This window comes from Eurypyga helias, unplaced genomic scaffold (assembly GCF_000690775.1).
Source record: "Eurypyga helias isolate BGI_N326 unplaced genomic scaffold, ASM69077v1 scaffold10783, whole genome shotgun sequence".
In the NCBI taxonomy this organism is placed as follows: domain Eukaryota; kingdom Metazoa; phylum Chordata; class Aves; order Eurypygiformes; family Eurypygidae; genus Eurypyga; species Eurypyga helias.
In genome coordinates this window covers 21,445-38,264 of record NW_010243104.1, presented here as the reverse complement: position 1 = coordinate 38,264, position 16,820 = coordinate 21,445, and the positions used below count along the sequence as shown (strand labels likewise).

Here is a 16,820-nt window from a genome sequence, read left to right as displayed (position 1 = left end):
CAGCACTCCAGGTGGGGTCTCACCAGAGCAGAGTACAGGGGGAGAATCCCCTCCCTCGACCTGCTGGCCACACTTCTCCTGATACAGCCCAGGATACGGTTGGCCTTCTGGGCTGCCAGCGCACACTGCCGGCTCACATTCAGCTATCAAAGCTCCACACTGGGTTTTTCATGTCCTAAAAATAACAGTAAGGAAGAGTGTGCACCTCTTTGTGCCCATACACACACCTCCCCACTACCCTACCCGAGCAGCTCTGCTCTGTTTTAGAACGTTGTGGGAAAGATAAAGACACATCAACAGAAATGACCTAGAGGGTGACACTGGGTTATAGTCTGCCCAAAGCCTCTTTACCTTCTTCCTGCTTAAAGAGAGTATTCCAGTGTCAAGTATGGCTTCTTCTCTCTGGAGACACAGATGGGAAGGGTAGGGAGAGTCAGCACTTCTGGGCTGGGCTGACAACACTGTATGTTACCAGCAGCACCCCAAACACTGCTATCAGCTTCTTATCATGCTGGTAACCCTCACATTTAGTCATTGCCATTCCAATGGCCATCAGCAAAACTGCTGAAAGAAAGCCTGGAGCTCACATAAATAGTTCCCAGCACTCACCAAAGAACTGCTTGGGAGATTACGGGCAGCTGAAAGGCATCTGCACAGCTGGAGCTGCTGAAACCTTGAGGGAATTATACCCTGGAGGAGAAGATTTGAAAAACGTGGTGGCCTTCACAGTCTTCGTACTCCCTAAGGATATTGTACCCTGTGTGATAGTGGCTTCAGAATGTGTCATTTAGCATTATTAATGATGAATGATGGAAAACCCCAAAAAGTTAAATAGCGGTTACATCCAGAGCAGCCTCAACAGGTGGCATTTTCACATTGGACTCCTCTGTGAACTGCACTGTATCTGGGGACATTTGCCCTCTCTATTGCTCTCGGAGATGAAAAACATGCAGGTGGGCACATACATACATTAGCATTTTGGGAGGTGGTGTTTGGATCTTTCCAAAGTAAGCAAGCAGAGCATGGTTTGAGTCAGCAAGCAGAGCCGTGCACCGTCTGACCTAAAGGCCACGGCTATGGGGGGGCAGTGACAAGATGTCGCTATGGCTTTGGAAGGTGATTCCTGTTCTGCACCCTGGGGAGGAAAATCTGTTTCAGGCTCATTTGATGTTCCCGTGCCTGGTAACAGGAATGGTCAGATTGCTGGAATACTTCTGGGTAGGGGAATGCACGCAAATACTCCCTTTAGCATCGTGAGCCGCTATTTTCAGTTTTTTAATCCTCTGTATAGGGGAGCACAATCCCTTTATGTTCTACCTGCAAAAGATCACTTTCTTCTTGCACAAACAAGGCATTTAAAAACACATGTATCACAGCTCGGTATGGTGTCTCTTTTTTTCTGCCAAGTCTCGCTAGCAAACCTGTTACACCCTCTCAGCTCCACCGCTGACAGTAGAAGACCTGAGTAGCTGGAGAGGCAGCCTCAGCACGCAGGACTCCTTTGAAATTCTTCCATATGTGATGCCTTTCCTGAAAGATACCTTTGTCAAGACCTTCATATTGCTATCATCGTTCCCTGTTTCTCAAGACACTTTCTTCTTTGTCCTGTAGGAGGAGTGCCCTACCATTCTTAGCTTTCAACCTAAAGGGCATTTGTCAGAAGCAGGCTGAGATCTACTGCGTCGAAACACTGCAGAGGTGCCTAACTTGCTGCTGTTCAAGGCTAAACCGAAGTTGATGGAGAAAGGTAAGCAAATTACGTGAGAAAACTCAATTTTAAACAACCATATGGCTTTAATCATCCCATTTCCTCGTATCTTCAAGACATGACATGCTCAACACTTTTGAAAACAATAAATAACAGGTACATTGAGCCAAATTAACTTCTCAAACCAGCTTAGTGCTGGCAGTCGTTGAGCCATGTCAGCTTTGCTTCTCTTTTTTGAGGAGAGACTTCCTGCTGCAAGGCAGCCAAATTGCAGGAATTTTAATGTTACTGTACATGATTTCGTATTCAGAACAGTATTCGTAACAACTGATGTATGAACAGCATTCATCATACAAATACATGTGCGTAAACCTTCATTCTTCCAATCAGCTACAGCATGTACATAATTACACAAATAGGTATGTAAATTGCACCCTTGCCATTCAAATTACTTGTAAAATATCTTCACAGATACAGGTTACATGTATAGTCTACACATCAAAGTAATTTCGTTGCCTCTGTCCATTGTGGAAATGTGATCTATAGCTATTTTTAACAAAATATGGGTCAAAAAATCATATAGATATGGGTTAAAGCATATAAATAGAAATGATAGAATAGTAGATGTATCGTACATAATAATAATATGATATGTCTTAGTAACACCAAATCTACTGAATTTTTGGCCTGACACAACACCCAATTATTCCAGATTGAAATAGAAGCATGGACAAAACTCAAGGAATTTAGTATTATTCTTCAGAGGGAGGGTGGTGAGGCACTGGGACAGGTTGCCCAGAGAAGCTGTGGATGTCCCATCCCTGGAAGTGTTCAAGGCCAGGCTGGATGAGGCTTTGAGCAACCTGGTCTAGTGGAAGGTGTCCCTGCCCATGGCAGGGGGCTTGGAACTAGATGGTCTATAAGGTCCCTTCCAACCCAAACCATTCCCTGATTCTGTGATTTCACAGTAACATGTCATGGGAGTTTCTATGGCCCAGACCACAGCACAGAAAATATTCTTCACAGTCCTAGACTGGCAACATAGCTCTCATGGCTAGGGTCTGAAACAGCTCTGTCGTACCATTGTCCCAACAGAAAAATTCCTCCTCTGAATGTGCCTTCTGCCTCTCATGCAGAATGCAGAGCATAGCTGTGTTCACAGAGCTCCAGAGCAGCGGCTCATCCAGTGCAGCTGATGTCAGTTCATTGTTGTCCTATTTCTATGTGTTGGCATGGTGCCTTGCAACTTTCTTGTTGAAAATCAGATTTTAAACATATATATCAAAAAAGCTAAAATTCCCAGGATGTGCTCATGCTGATCCTGGCAATTATGTTATTTAGGCTGATGAATCAATTAGGGTTTGTAAGTTTTCACATTACACATTGATGTTACATCTTCAACTAAGCAGATAACTGGGGACAAACATAGTGACTCCTCTTTCCTCATGCATCAGAGGTGCATGAGGTGAATCAGTGTATTTCCTCTGAGTATGGGGAAAAAAGTAGATGAACATACATCTAATCACAGAGCTCCAGAGAAATTCTTTAACTTTTATAAAGATCTGTCTGTAGTTCATTATCATCCTGGTAAATACAAGGAACTTCAAAAGTTACTGCAGCACTCATCTGGAATAAGGTGTGCAATTTTAGTGAGCAAAAATAAAAGGACTCATTGATACCAGGTGAAAAGGGTAATTTTTGGATGTTCAGGAGAATGGAAAGCTTATCTTAAAGGTGGAGACAAAAGGACTGAGCTTGTTTATCCTAGCAAACACGGAGGGAGAGGGTTCTGTTTGATCTGCAAAACGGAGTCAGGTGAGACGAAGAACTCCTTAAACAATTGGGCATCAAAGATGCAAAGAAGTGAGGTAAACTCATACGTTCCCACCTACACAGCTGTGAGAAATATTAATTTCCCGATGCTTCTGCCTGGCTCAGGTAAGTGAGATTGCAGAAGATGTTCCTGTGGGTGTGTGTGAGCAGGCTGGGAAAGATAGGGAGCTGCTGAAGGGGACTGCACCCCATGGTGCCCAGAGGAGCAGGGTCTGGATGCCATGGACAAGGAAAGCCTGGCATATCTGGTAATGGATAACTGCTTAAGTACTAGAGGAGAAGGCTTTCTGTGTGGCTTGCTCTCTTCGAGGATGCCAAGAAGAAAGAGACCTGGAAGAGTAATGGCTCCCTAAGACGACTTTTCATCCTTTAGTACTTAAACACTGCCCAGTCATATGCTGGAGACTCTTTTCCTGACCATAGTCCTGGCAGTATTTTTAGGAAGAACTTTCCCTTTTATTAGCCTGTGTCCAGGTGCTTGGAAATGGTAGTTTCCATTTGCAGAGTTGTTCTCAGGTTTACACAAGTCTGAGATAGCTCGGGAGCTGGAAGACTTTGAATCCAAAGAAATCTGACTAACAGCAACACTGCCTGCACTCTTGGAGGAATACGTGTAAATCATTTTGAGAAAGGCAGATTTTGTATTTGTTTCTTGCTTGTAAACGATGATGTAGCACTTTGGAAGGAAAGTGCAGCAGAGGATTCCATAATTTGATATTAAAACAACGATGATTTCCACTGCCGGCAGGTATTTGCCAAATGTAGTTGCATAGACAGGGATAAACACAATCCACGCTATGAAATAAATTAACATGCCAAAGGTGATGAATTTAGCTTCATTGTAGTTCTCTGGTAACTTCCTACCTTTAAAGGCAAATATGAAGCAAATGAAGGCTAGGGCAGCGATGTAGCCCAGCATAATCCCAAAAGCCACAATAGAGCCCTCATCGCACTCCAGAATTATTGTTCTTGGGATTGAGAAATTTTGTTTTACAAAAGGTGTCCTGAATATTAGCCAGAAGGTGCAGATGATAACTTGAATTCCAGTGCAGGTGACCACGGTGGGAACAGGTTTATATACGCATTTCAGGAAATTCTGCAGCTTGGGATCAAAGCTGAAGGCTAGTAAAATTTTTAGTGACTTCATTAAAATACATGAAACGCAGAGTGCAAAACTTATGCCAAAGAGGGCTTGTCTGGTTTTACACTTGAATTCTGTGGGTTCATCTATGAAGAAGACAGTGCTTAAAAAAATTAAGAAGTGGCTGAAGAGAATAATATAGCAGAGGGTTAGACCTCCAGATGCCTTTACAACCGGTGTGTTCAAGTTCCTAGTAAATATTACAGTAATTGACAAAACCAACACAATCCCAAACGCAGAGAGGAAGAGGAGGAAAATAGCAAACCAGTCGGTCCAGGTGAGGAAATGGATTATCTTTCTGTAGCATGTGGTACTGTTGACGGGAGCCCAGTAGGTTTTGTTGTTACATCGGTAGCAGTAATCCATATCTGAAAGCAGAAGAAGGCAGATAGCTGAGAAACCAGAAGTAAATAGACTGCCAAGAGGATTAGCAAGGCTTGAGATACAGGAGGAATGTGGGAAGGGATGCTAAGGGGCCAGACAGGGCTGACTGTGCCCCACGATTGCTGTCGCCATCCAGGCGGAGGAGTTGCAGGGCTGTGGTGGCAGTAGTGGCTGTGGTGGCTGCTGTGGCAGCAGTAGCTGTGGAGGTAGCAGTGGCTATGGTGGCAGTGGTGGCTGTGGTGGCAGGGGCAGCAGAAGCACAGGACAAATGCCTGCCAGCTGGGAGCAGGGGCTGCCAGCGCGGGGATAGGGAGAATGAGCAGGGTCCTCCATTCAGAGAACGAGCCTTGGTCATCGCTGACCGGCGATACATAACTTGGCCAGAGCTCCAGCCAGGCAAACTTTAACTGAAAACTCAACAGTGATTTGAAAGTAGATCAGTTCTCTTGAGAAATTGGAACTGTTTCTTTGTTTACCTATTTCGACAAGAAACAACCCCAACTTTCTCTTTACAGTCAGCCTTTGAAATACAACAGCAAGAAAAACATTGCTTTAGACTATGCTTTGAAAGGTTACTTTTGCTTTAGAATTTCTATCCTCTGATATGGAGATATTTCACAATTATTTGAATGAAAAAGATAAAATTTAATTTCCTTCTGCTGTGAGGTTATTTTCTTAATTCTCAGGTAATTTTCTTAATTCCTCTGTAATTAATTTTTCCCTTTAAAACCCTTTTCTCAAACCTATAAGTGAACCAGTGGTAAAATACACATCAGATTTGGTACTAGAAAATATTACTGAACAGTTGTATCAAACTTCACAGTACTCCCTGGTAAAAAATATGTTGGTAAGCAAAATGCGTAACTTTGTAGACTTATAAAATCATCTAGTTCCAACCAGGTGTCAGGGACACCTTCCACTAGACCAGGTTGCTCCAAGCCTCGTCCAGCCTGGCCTTGAGCATTTCCAGGGATGGGGCATCCACAGCTTCTCTGGGCAACCTGTTCCAGTGCCTCCCCACCCTCTCCAGGAAGAATTTCTCCCGTATTGGACTGAGTATGCTGCAGAAAGACAGGGAAGCAAGGTTCTATTTTCATGACAGTCAGTCTCACTGATAAAACAGCCAGACTTTCCATCCTAACAAACGATAATTCTAGTCAACTAGAATATCTAATTGATTTACATTTCTTCTTCTAAAAAGCATTTAAACCAAGTTTTATAGGCTGAACACTCATATTTCAGACCATAATCAAATATTTTAATCCCATTCCAAAGTTATACCCAAGGTTGCCAAGGCACGTTATACCCAAACATAAGAATTGTATTGATGTCTAAATAAAGCTTTATTTGGATCACAGTTCCTTACCTGTTTGATTGCTGTAATGGTTTTCTGGGCAGTAAACGCACTCATAGCAGCATGTGTGTGGACTTTCTGTAACCTTCTTCATCTGGCCTGGCCTGCAGTGCTGAGAGCATGTTGACTGAACCTTCTGCAGTTTGCAGAGAACACACACAAAAAAAGCTCAGGCCCAACTAGTTACTAAGAACCTTTAAAACAAACCTCCAGTAGTCCTGCAATTTGCACTCTCCTTCTGTATCTAACATATTTTAAGGGAATCTGAAAATTATGCTGAAAAAAATGCACTGCAGGCTCCATGTTTCTTGCATTTTCTCCACATAGTCAACAAGTGACAGGAGGGGCACTAATCTAGTTGGTAATTTTATTTTTTGGCCCTGAATGCCAGTCAGTGGAATGGCCTGTACTTTTAAAATCCAGATCATACCTACATACATACAGTTTCTCATCCAGCTTTGAACCTGGATCTAAACTGCTGAGGATCAGTTCCAAAGAAAGAGCAAAAGTGTCTGATGAAGGATTTGAGCGGACTGCTTCCCCAGTGAGATCCTGGAACCCTGCTCAGCTGCTCTGAGCTGGGTGGAGACACCTCATCTTGGGGGAGACACCTCTGCCCTGCAGCTCAAAAATTCCTGACCCTCGGCACCTCATCCCTGAGTAGTGACACATGGCTCTGGAGGTGTGTGATCAGGGTGTTCTCTCGAGATCTGAGTTCAGGTTATCCTTCCAAAGGCAATATTTTTGCAAAATGGAGAAGCAGTCCCGAGGGACACTACTAGTTCTTCTCCCTTCAGGATGGTGCTCGCAAGGTGGTGGTGACACTTCCTTGCCACCCAGAGCAGTAGCACAATGAAGTTTGAGGTTTTCATCTGTCCTCAGCCTTTTCATAGAACCATAGAATCACAGAAGGTTTTGGGTTGGAAGGGACCATAAAGACCATCTAGTTCCAATCCCCCTGCCATGGGCAGGGACACCTTCCACTAGACCAGGTTGCTCCAAGCCTCATCCAGCCTGGCCTTGAACACTTCCAGGGATGGGGCATCCACAGCTTCTCTGGGCAACCTGTTCCAGTGCTTCACCACTCTCTCCGGGAAGAACTTCTTCCTGATATCTAATCTAAACCCCCCCACTTTCAATTTAAACTTATTCCCCCTTGTCCTGTCACTACAGGCCCTTGTAAAAAGGCCCCTCCTCAGCTTCCTTGTAGCCCCTTCAGGTACTGGAAGGCTGCAATGAGGTCTATCAGCTGCGACTCAAATTCAGCCCACCTGATAAGCAGCCTCTCCCCCTTACATCAGGGGTGTGTACTTTGCAGCACAGTATGACACGATGAACTAAGACCTCCACCCATGCACAGGTGACATTATCCATCTGGAACTGGCCAGTGATACTCATTATTCCTGTCTATACCAGTGCCAGGGCTCCAGGTGGTACCACCTACCTCAGACTCCTGTAGTTGTGCTGACCCCAGTTCTAATAGGAGCAAATAATCAACAAAATATTCTTTTTCTATCTTTTACCTTTTTTTTTTTTTAACAGTAAGGTCAACAGTTATGAGCCTTCATGTACAAAATAAATGGTGGTGTAACATAAGAGAGGGGCTTTTATGCACAGTCATTTTTCATTTTAAACCCCCTTTGCAAGATTCTGGAATAGCATTGTTAGGACAGACATAGCTTCTATTGCTTATCTTTGTAGACCCCTTAGATGCATTCTGGAGAAATAACTCCATTGCAAATCACTGAGCCTGCTCACAAGTTAACATGGTTCTCAGGGGGCATGAAGGTGATCAAAAAAACCCAGAGAGGATCCTTTTCTCTAAAAGGAGAACATGAGGCCAAAAGAGAGATTTCTAGCTGACACATACTTCAGCTGCAAATACTGGAGGGAGAAGACAACCCATGAGCAAATTTCACACGTTATGTCAGCAGATTAAAAATTACCTTTAAATCCAGAAATTCTTTTTTTTTCTCCTCATCCTCAAAGATAAAGCCACCTTTCTCTGGATCATATTCTGCCATAGTGGTGATTTCCATGTGGCCATTAATCTCCTTCCAAAGTAGTACATCGTAACTGGTGCGCATATCTCCATTGGAGTCAAACTTGATTTCTTTGTCATCATCAATGACTGTAACTTTTTTAAGTTCTTCAAGGAGCTGGACATAAGTATAAGGAATGATAACATGCATCATTATCTTGTCAATGTGATAAACTCAATAGTTTAACTTCCGTATGACCGTATCAAGGTAGACAGAAGTTTTGGTTTTGTGAGTAAAAGAAATCTTAAAATCAAAAGGCATCTTTATAACTGTATGATTTGGTGTCCTATGCAGAATTACATTATTCAAACGATCCTGTTGACCTTAAAAATATATTAACAAAAAAAAGGAATATTTTCTTAACTCTATGCAATGTGTACCAATACGTGTTTGTATTTTTTTCTAGTTTTGGAAATTTTAGGACATGGGGAAGAAAAGATCTTTGTTTGCAAGAACTAATGGCCTTTTGGAACTCCTCTTCTTGTAAAGAATGACCATGAATGTTGCTCCTGTTTTTACTTTGCTGTCACCAGAGTTGATCTGGGCAAGATTTGCTTTCAGCCCCCAGAGTGTCTGGCAAAATCTAACATTGTTTTCAGCTGTGACTCTGACTGATATTGTGTGTTGCAAGGTGAGACTCAGAACTGTACAATGAGCAATGCATGCCAGTCTTCTCAGATGAAGTGATCAATGGCACAACGCAGTAAACAACTGGGCCATATTTAATAGATCGTAGGAAATCTCAGAACAAGCATGCTTTTGTAAGGCAACCACCCAGCTTCATACTGCAACACATTATTTTCAACAGGGGGAAATTTCTGTCTCCCCCATCATAAACAGCCTGACCAAAAAGTTATGTGTGAATCTAGAAAAGGGCAGATTAAGGCACACATAACCCACTCCCAATTCACGGGGAGACCATAGAAGAGTTTTCATTAGCTTCTGTGTTTCTAATTTGAAGCACAGGCTTTATCTCATTGCAGGCCTAACAAGTTTTGGCAATAGGACTACTTAACAAGAAAAAAAAAACCAAACCAAGGTTCTGGTGAAAGGCTGAATTTAACTGCCCTTTGAAAAGCATGCTCTTACATGGATCAATTTGTGACATTTGTAGCATTTAATGAACACGCTGACAAGTACATTGCTTTGGCAAACATATGTATATAACACAGTGTATATAAGGTCATTGTTTCATGTATAACATATTATTTTGTTGAGGGTTCATATACACTCATTGCATCTTTACCAATTCTTTGAAGAACCAAAACGTGCTTCTAACCAATACTGCATTTGAGTTGGATGTTGCACAGTTGCGTGGGATTGAATAGGATTTTTTTAATTGTATATACTCAGACCAGTCATTTAGCTTTTCTCTTCTCCACATTTCTAATTTCTCCAACAATATGGGAACAACAGAGCTTTTTGAATACATCTGGAGCCTCAGACAGAGGGGCTAATAATTACCGACATTTTGATGTAACTGATGGTTACTTTTGCAAAGGCTGTATGTAACACCAATGACTCTGCCCTATCTCTGTGTGTGGAGACATGTGATTTGGGTTAGTTGCATCCTAAACTTTATATATATGCATTTCTAGAAGGTTTAAATTCATTGTAGAGGAAATGGATTATGAAAACAGCATAGTTCATGAAAACCTGAAAACTCTTTCAGGTTTTTTTTCATGAGTCCTTAGCCTCTTAACAGGACTTTTAATTTGGGTATTTTGGGATTTAATGCAGCAATGATGGAAGCGTTGCTCCATAAAGTTGCATCCTCTGTAAAGCAGTCCTGAATTTGTCCCATTTGCATTTACAAATTCATGTAAGAGTCTGATTGTTAATGGTTGGGCTTTTTTTCAAATCCCCTATCTTGGTTTGACCTGTCCTGACCTAGGATAAGCAGTCAGAGCAAGTCAGAGTGCTTCAGTGGTTGTTTGACTTTTAAATGAACTTTTGTCTAACCCTCAGAGTAAAAGTGTGTAAAAGTGAATACTCCTGGGCAGGTTGTTGGGTAAAAGGTCAGGTCAGGTTTACTTGCCTGATTTTTCCTCTCCTTTTCCCACCCAGTAGAGTTTGATAACAAGCACCTCACGCATATGAAAGATTGTGTCTGATTTTCCTACCAGTCACTTTAGTCTAAGTCAAGATCAGACTGAGGAATAGTCTGCACATTTTTGCTTTCAAATAAAGATTCATTGTAGAGGAAAATACCTGAATTCAGACAAAACAGAGACAATGATGACAGACACAGAGGAAAATTTAAACTCTTGGTGAACGCTTCAATCCTGCAATACCCCCATCTCTCAGGAACACTCATTGCTGTGGATTACAGTGGTTTGCAGCAACATGACCAGGCACTAGTCAACTGAACAGCTGACAAGTCAGCTGTGGATTGACTATACGTTTTATTCTGTCCCACATGAGAAGCAAGCAAGATGTTCCAGCAAGGAGCCTACAGACTGGAGCCTTCATCCAAGCTGCTGCCTACTGTGCGCTCCTTAAAGGTGGTGGAGAAACGTTATGGTAGCTAATGAAGTCCAGCAGGCAAAGACCCCTTCTTCACCTCTCGAGTCATGATCGGGTACATGATTGCTCACAGTCAGTTAGCTATCTGTGTGTGAAATGCAATAATCATTCTCTAGCTACAGCAGAACAAAGCCACGGTTTAGTACCAGGAGCTGCTGTGTCAACATGAGCCAAAAAAAGGGGAGACAAAACTGGATTCCAGGTCTCAGCACTGCAGCAGGCAGATACTGCTGCTCTAGCACATGGCCTGTGATTTCATTTGGTGAAGATAGGCAGGAACAGGAATGAAAAGGTCATTTATTAAAAGGACCAAACAAGTAAATCTAGGAATGTGGGTGCAAAAATGACATCAAAGCTTTGCAGAGAAGATAAGACCTGAAAGAATTGACATCATACCTCCCAGGGAGTGAAGGCAGAGGGATCCTTGCAGTTTCTGTCTTTGCATTGTCCTTTAATGGCGTGAGCGATGGCATAGACTGCAAGTGTAGTACTACGGATAAATCCCGGTTCAATGTTAGCATTCAAAAAATCATCTCTCCAGACCTGACGTTTGTTTTCAACATTTTGCAACAGATCATCTTGGGACTGGTTTGAAATGCATGTTTGAAAATCGTGGTATTCCAGGTGTGCACAGACTGTCAAAAGCATAATATATTCATGTAAAAACTTGTTGTTGTCAGTGGGCTTTTCATGAAGGTTTCTGAGAAAGTCTTGGAATGTGGAGATGTCTCCACTTTTAAATCCAAATCCCACAATGGTCCCCAGCTGTCCAATATTGGGCATTGTACTGATTTTGACTGCAGCTGACCAGTTATCACTTGCAATCCAGATTTTATTTACATTCCTCTCAATTGCCTTCTTAAATAGTTTGAGCACATGGAACTGTCTCATAAAGACAACAATAACATTTACTCTAGTTTCTTTGACAATCTTCTCAATTGCATGATCGACTTTGGTGTGAAAGGTGTTATCAGAGAGATAGGCAGGCAGCATTTCTTTAAAAGCTATGCAAACATTGTTTGCCATGGCCTGGACCCCAAAGCTCTCCAGAGCAAACCGCCCGTTGTCATCATCGGTGGCTATTACTCCAATCCAATTCCACCCAGATTCACAGATCAAGTGGGCCATTGCTCTTGTCTGATGGAAATCACTGGGTATAGTCCTGAAGAAAGATGGAAACCGGATTTTATCACTGAGAATTTCAGCTGATGATGCAGGACTGACCTAGGAAGAGCAAAAAATTCAGTTATGAAACAGGTTTTCTGCAAGGGATGCCAAGAGATCCAATGCCATGATTACTCTTTCATCCAGCCTGACCCAGGGGTCCCTTCTGTGACTGAGCATCAACAAGGCTCAGCCAAATGGGGCAGGATCCCTCACCCTGCTATTTGGATGCAGACTCACGCCTCATACCGCTTTCACTATTTTCATCCTCATACACATCATTACTTACTTCGGATGAAGGAAGATAATAAAAACTTTCAAAATGGATATGGCAATTATGCTGGTGCAAGGATTTTGTCTTACTCTGTTCAGGTACCACCAATGTGCTATTGAAAACAGTATTTGAAACATTGGAAGCATTAAGTATTTTTTGAGTTCAAATTTCTAGTATCCTTACATTTTGTAATGTTTTTTTCTGTCACTGAGTACATTAGTATGTTTCACTCACCTATGTATTTTCTCTCCAAGTTTTAATTACTATGTTTTAAAAGGATCAAGTCTGTTAGTAGAACCGCCCAGAAAAAAACAAACAGTAACCAATACTACAGAATGCTATAGTTCTTTCATGTCAAAGGTTTATTAGCTTTTCCTTGTGAATGTAGCTAGAAAAAGGTAAATGGAACATTGTTATTTAAATCTCTATAGTTTTAATCTTTTAATATTTGTTTGTAGGAGTTTTTTCCACCCTACGCTTGTATTTCATACATTGCTTGACAGTTCTTAAATAAAACTAAGCTTTCCAAAATGAGAATCATCTCCGTGGAGGGGATAACAAATCTTATTATTATCAGAAGATTACAGATGCTGTTGATGAGAAAAATCTGCTGGGTCACCTTTTCCATCTCTATGTCTCAATGCAGATTTGTTTCATCACTTTTACTTTTAGATTATGTTCAAGTGCGGCATTTTAATTTTCATACTTACTATAGCTCCTGTGGTGGAAATGGAGGTCATAACTACTTCCTACCATTGCAGAGGAAAAGATTCAGTTAGAAGTTAAGTTTAGTTCAGATTTTGTGCCTCTTGCACGTATCTGGTAACTATATTGCTACTTTGCAGTAAGGAATTTGTGTCAAATTGCCCAATGCGATGTGCAACACAGGATGGTGTGGAAGTGGATCTTCTTCTTCCTTCTTGGTCCTGGCCTTGACCCCAACTCATTTACAGTGGTGAAAGTAGAAAGGTAAGCACCAGTAAGTGCAAGTGTGGGATTGTACTAGTCCTGGAGAGGTCAGAAGTAGAGAAGAATGTTTTGGGAAGGATTAGTGTGGATCTAGAGACTTGTAGTCCTTCTTTTCTACAGCTGCTGAAGAGTAACAGGACTAAAACTGTGTTTTTGAGCAATATTCCTCACTTCCCATAGTTAAAGCAGACTCCAAAATCCAGCCCAACTCAGGCAGGAGAGAATTTCCAAATTTCTGGCCAAATCTGATTTTGTGTGGGTTTGTTGTTAGTTTGTCTGTTTTTGTTTTGTGTGTGTTATTTGTTCTGTGGATTTGGTTTTGGGGTTTTTTTATTGTTTGGTTGGGGTTTTTTTCAGCTTGAGGTTGGTTATTGTCATGTTCACCGCCAGGCAGCCTAGACATGGCGGGTGTGACTTGGTTGCCTGAACAAAGTCCTTGTGGGGCATGCAAGGTACACTAGAGTAACTGCCACAGCCATGCAGGCCTGGTGCTGCCAGGCTGACAAGAACATCATCCTGAAATAGCACTTGGAAGCATGTGCCTCAGTCACAGAAAACAGCCCTTACTGCCTTTGTTTAGACAAGTGAATCAAGCTGTCCAGTTGCAGTTGTATCCCACCTCCCCTGAAGTCCTTAGGTTGAGTCAGATCCTGCCTGCAACAAACACGTGGCCTTTGCAATCCCTGTGATTAGAGCCACACCTTTATTTTAAGCATGCTAAACCTGACCCTCTGTCCGAAATGAAACAGTTCCCTCCAGCATACCTGTGGGATTAGTTGCAAAGCCAACAGCCTTGAAACTGCCATTGACACCTCCGAGTAGCTGGCTCCAGTGACTGCCTTAATTCTCGGGATGTAGTCTGAGTAGTTACACCTGAATTCCACAACGTCCTTTGAAGAATTGAATTTAGCCAGGAACCTCAGGGCAGATGCCATGGCTTTTGTAACTTCTGCACATGTGTCATAGATTTCGTAGCCCAGGGTAACTCCAGGTAACAGCGTTGAATTGTTGATCGTTTCAATAGCATGTATCATTGCAAGCGTCTGAAGAAAAATTTGAATTTCGAAGCTGTGAGGAAACATAGCAGTTTTGTTTTAGAAAAACTTTGCTGGGAACAAGGCTAAAGCAAAGTCCATTTGGAACATCCCTTAGAATTAGTCAACTACTGATAAAAAGTGGTGGATAGTATGTTTTGTGGGATTTCCTTGGGTTTTAGTGTACTGAAGTTTATAAACTGTTTATTTTTGTCTCTCCTAAGTGGGACGTTAAGCGAAATAAACACAAAACTTAAAATACATCTGAATAAAAGTGTTTTACTAAAAAAAAACCCCAGGTACTAAAATATTAATTGTAATGATACATGAAAATTTGCAAGTGATATCTTCAGGAAGCATCTCTCAGAATCAGTGAAGCTATTCCAATTTACTTCATCTGTCCAGTAAGCTTTTTAAAAAATGTATTTACTTTCACTGAAAGCATGAAGCAAAGAAAAGAAAGGACTAAATACTTCAGAATAGAAAAAAATATTTCAGAGGTTGAGGTTTCTAGTGGTTCCATCAATGCTCCTAAAATCCTCTCTAAACCTGATGAGGTCAGCATATTCCCCTTACCTCCAGTGGATATTGTAACAGATGCTTAATTTGTACTGTGCTACCACAAAATGTCTGTAACACGACCAACCTTCCTACCAGGCAAGCTTCTCTAGAATTTACAAATGTTGCAAACTAAATTAAATTTCAAATGGACCTGAGACCATTTATGACTTTGTAAAAAAATAATGAGGTCTGACAAAATTATCAGCTTCGTCATCATTTTGAAATGAGAAGCTGTGGATGCCCCATCCCTGGCCGTCTTCAAGGCCAGACTGGATGAGGCTTTGAGCAACCTGGGGCAGGGGGGTTAGAACTAGATGGTCTGCCAAGTGCCTTCCAACCCACACCATTCTATGATTCTGTGATTCTATGAAATAAATCCAGCTGGATACCTGCATGTCCAGCTGTTGTTAAATTCAGATGTGCAACTAAGTTGCATGTAAAAATTCAAGCAAAATTTGAGGATTTGCACCCATAGTAAAATTAAAGAAAATGCATATTTGCAATTCCTCGGCTTAGGGAATGAAGTTCTTCACCAGGTTTCCTTTGCATTCTTTCCAGGTAAATGGACTTTTCAAGCTCAGTAGGATTTGGAGCCAACAAAATAAATATTCTGATGCAGAGTCTGAACCTGAATGCCTACATGACATGGTATTTACAAATAGTCTATCCTATAAGATAATGCCACAATTATAATGCAAAGTGTAATAATTACAGTAACTATAACAATAATTGCAACCTTGTCAGCAGGGTACTGTCATGCGTTCCAACTGAGCTGAGGTGGGGGGCGTCATACTTCCATATGCGCCTAGGTAAAATGGAACTGTCTACCTGTGTTCAAATCATGTAGGTGCAACTTCATGACAGGGGATGAACAGCTGCACAGCAGAGTACTTCAGACATACAGCAACAAATCAGCATTTACATGGAAGTTAAATGGTTGTTCAGCACAAACCTCCAGGGCTATTTGATTATATATGAAGACCGAAATAGAATCAAATGTTCATTCCCTTCCTCAGGCAGCCACAGTATTTTTTCACTGTAACTTTGCCATACTGGTCATTCTATTAGGTAACACCCAATTTATGTGATCCCCAAGGTCTTTTTGAAGACTAAGAAATGGAAGAGAAACAGATTTTGTTGATCTTAGTATGAGAGTTATGTGCCCGATGCCAGTGACATCTTCCTTGCTATATATGTAATTTCCAGTACTACTCACCCAGCACAATTCTGAATTACTGGCTTGATGGCATATTCTTCTGGATGCAGCATTTCGCTATGAACGGCAAACAAGCCTCCAATAACAATGTCCCCCGGAGAACTGGCGCCCACGAAGTCGTCAGTATTCTGGCAAGAGAAAGCGATATCAGTGCCGATCACAAAGCAAGGGATCAAGAAGCTAACGAATGCCATGTTTCTGTTTAACTTGCTCACTACCAGCTTTAAGTCGATTAAGCGAGCTGCAGCGCCAGCAAGGGCTCCTATGTCATCTGTAAACAGCAGCAAAGGGAAAGGGCTGCGCTCAGAAGTTAGTCACACCTCATGAGGTGCTTGTGTTCGCTTCACTGGCTGAGGCTATTTTATTGAAGGTACTAAAGCTACGCTGTCACATAAAATGTGAGGGTGCAGGGGGCTGAGAGCCAAGAGGGAAGAAGATAAATGAGTTTAAAAGGAAACGTTGGACATAAAAACTGTTCTGCTGTGTTCAAAGTTTACTATACCTTATCTGAAATTCATGGCAAATATTTTGGTATGAATTTGGGCTTGCCTTGAGTACCTTCCAACTGGGTGCAGGGTGAGAAAAAACAATAATACCGTATGGCAGTGATATTG

At 41.8% G+C, this 16,820-nt stretch overlaps 1 protein-coding gene across 1 annotated transcript; it reads right to left on the bottom strand.

The window, feature by feature from the left end:
• Positions 1–3,932: 3,932 nt before the first annotated feature.
• On the bottom strand, positions 3,933–16,400 carry GPRC6A (G protein-coupled receptor, class C, group 6, member A). The gene is made up of 6 exons (XM_010149286.1): positions 16,207–16,400; positions 14,160–14,463; positions 11,385–12,212; positions 8,367–8,579; positions 6,433–6,556; positions 3,933–5,050 (listed from the first exon to the last, which is right to left on the bottom strand). The coding sequence occupies exons 1-6, from the start codon at positions 16,398–16,400 to the stop codon at positions 3,933–3,935; spliced, it is 2,781 nt and encodes a 926-aa protein (XP_010147588.1).
• Between the last annotated feature and the right edge of the window lie 420 nt (positions 16,401–16,820).

Excerpts from the sequence above, each read along its gene's own strand:
- GPRC6A (XM_010149286.1), bottom strand. The coding sequence starts at position 16,400 with ATGGCATTCGTTAGCTTCTTGATCCCTTGCTTTGTGATCGGCACTGAT. Across the intron at positions 12,213-14,159 it reads CTTTGCAACTAATCCCACAG|GTCAGTCCTGCATCATCAGC; the intron begins GTATGCTGGAGG and ends TGCTCTTCCTAG. Across the intron at positions 8,580-11,384 it reads CTGCCTTCACTCCCTGGGAG|CTCCTTGAAGAACTTAAAAA; the intron begins GTATGATGTCAA and ends ACTTATGTCCAG.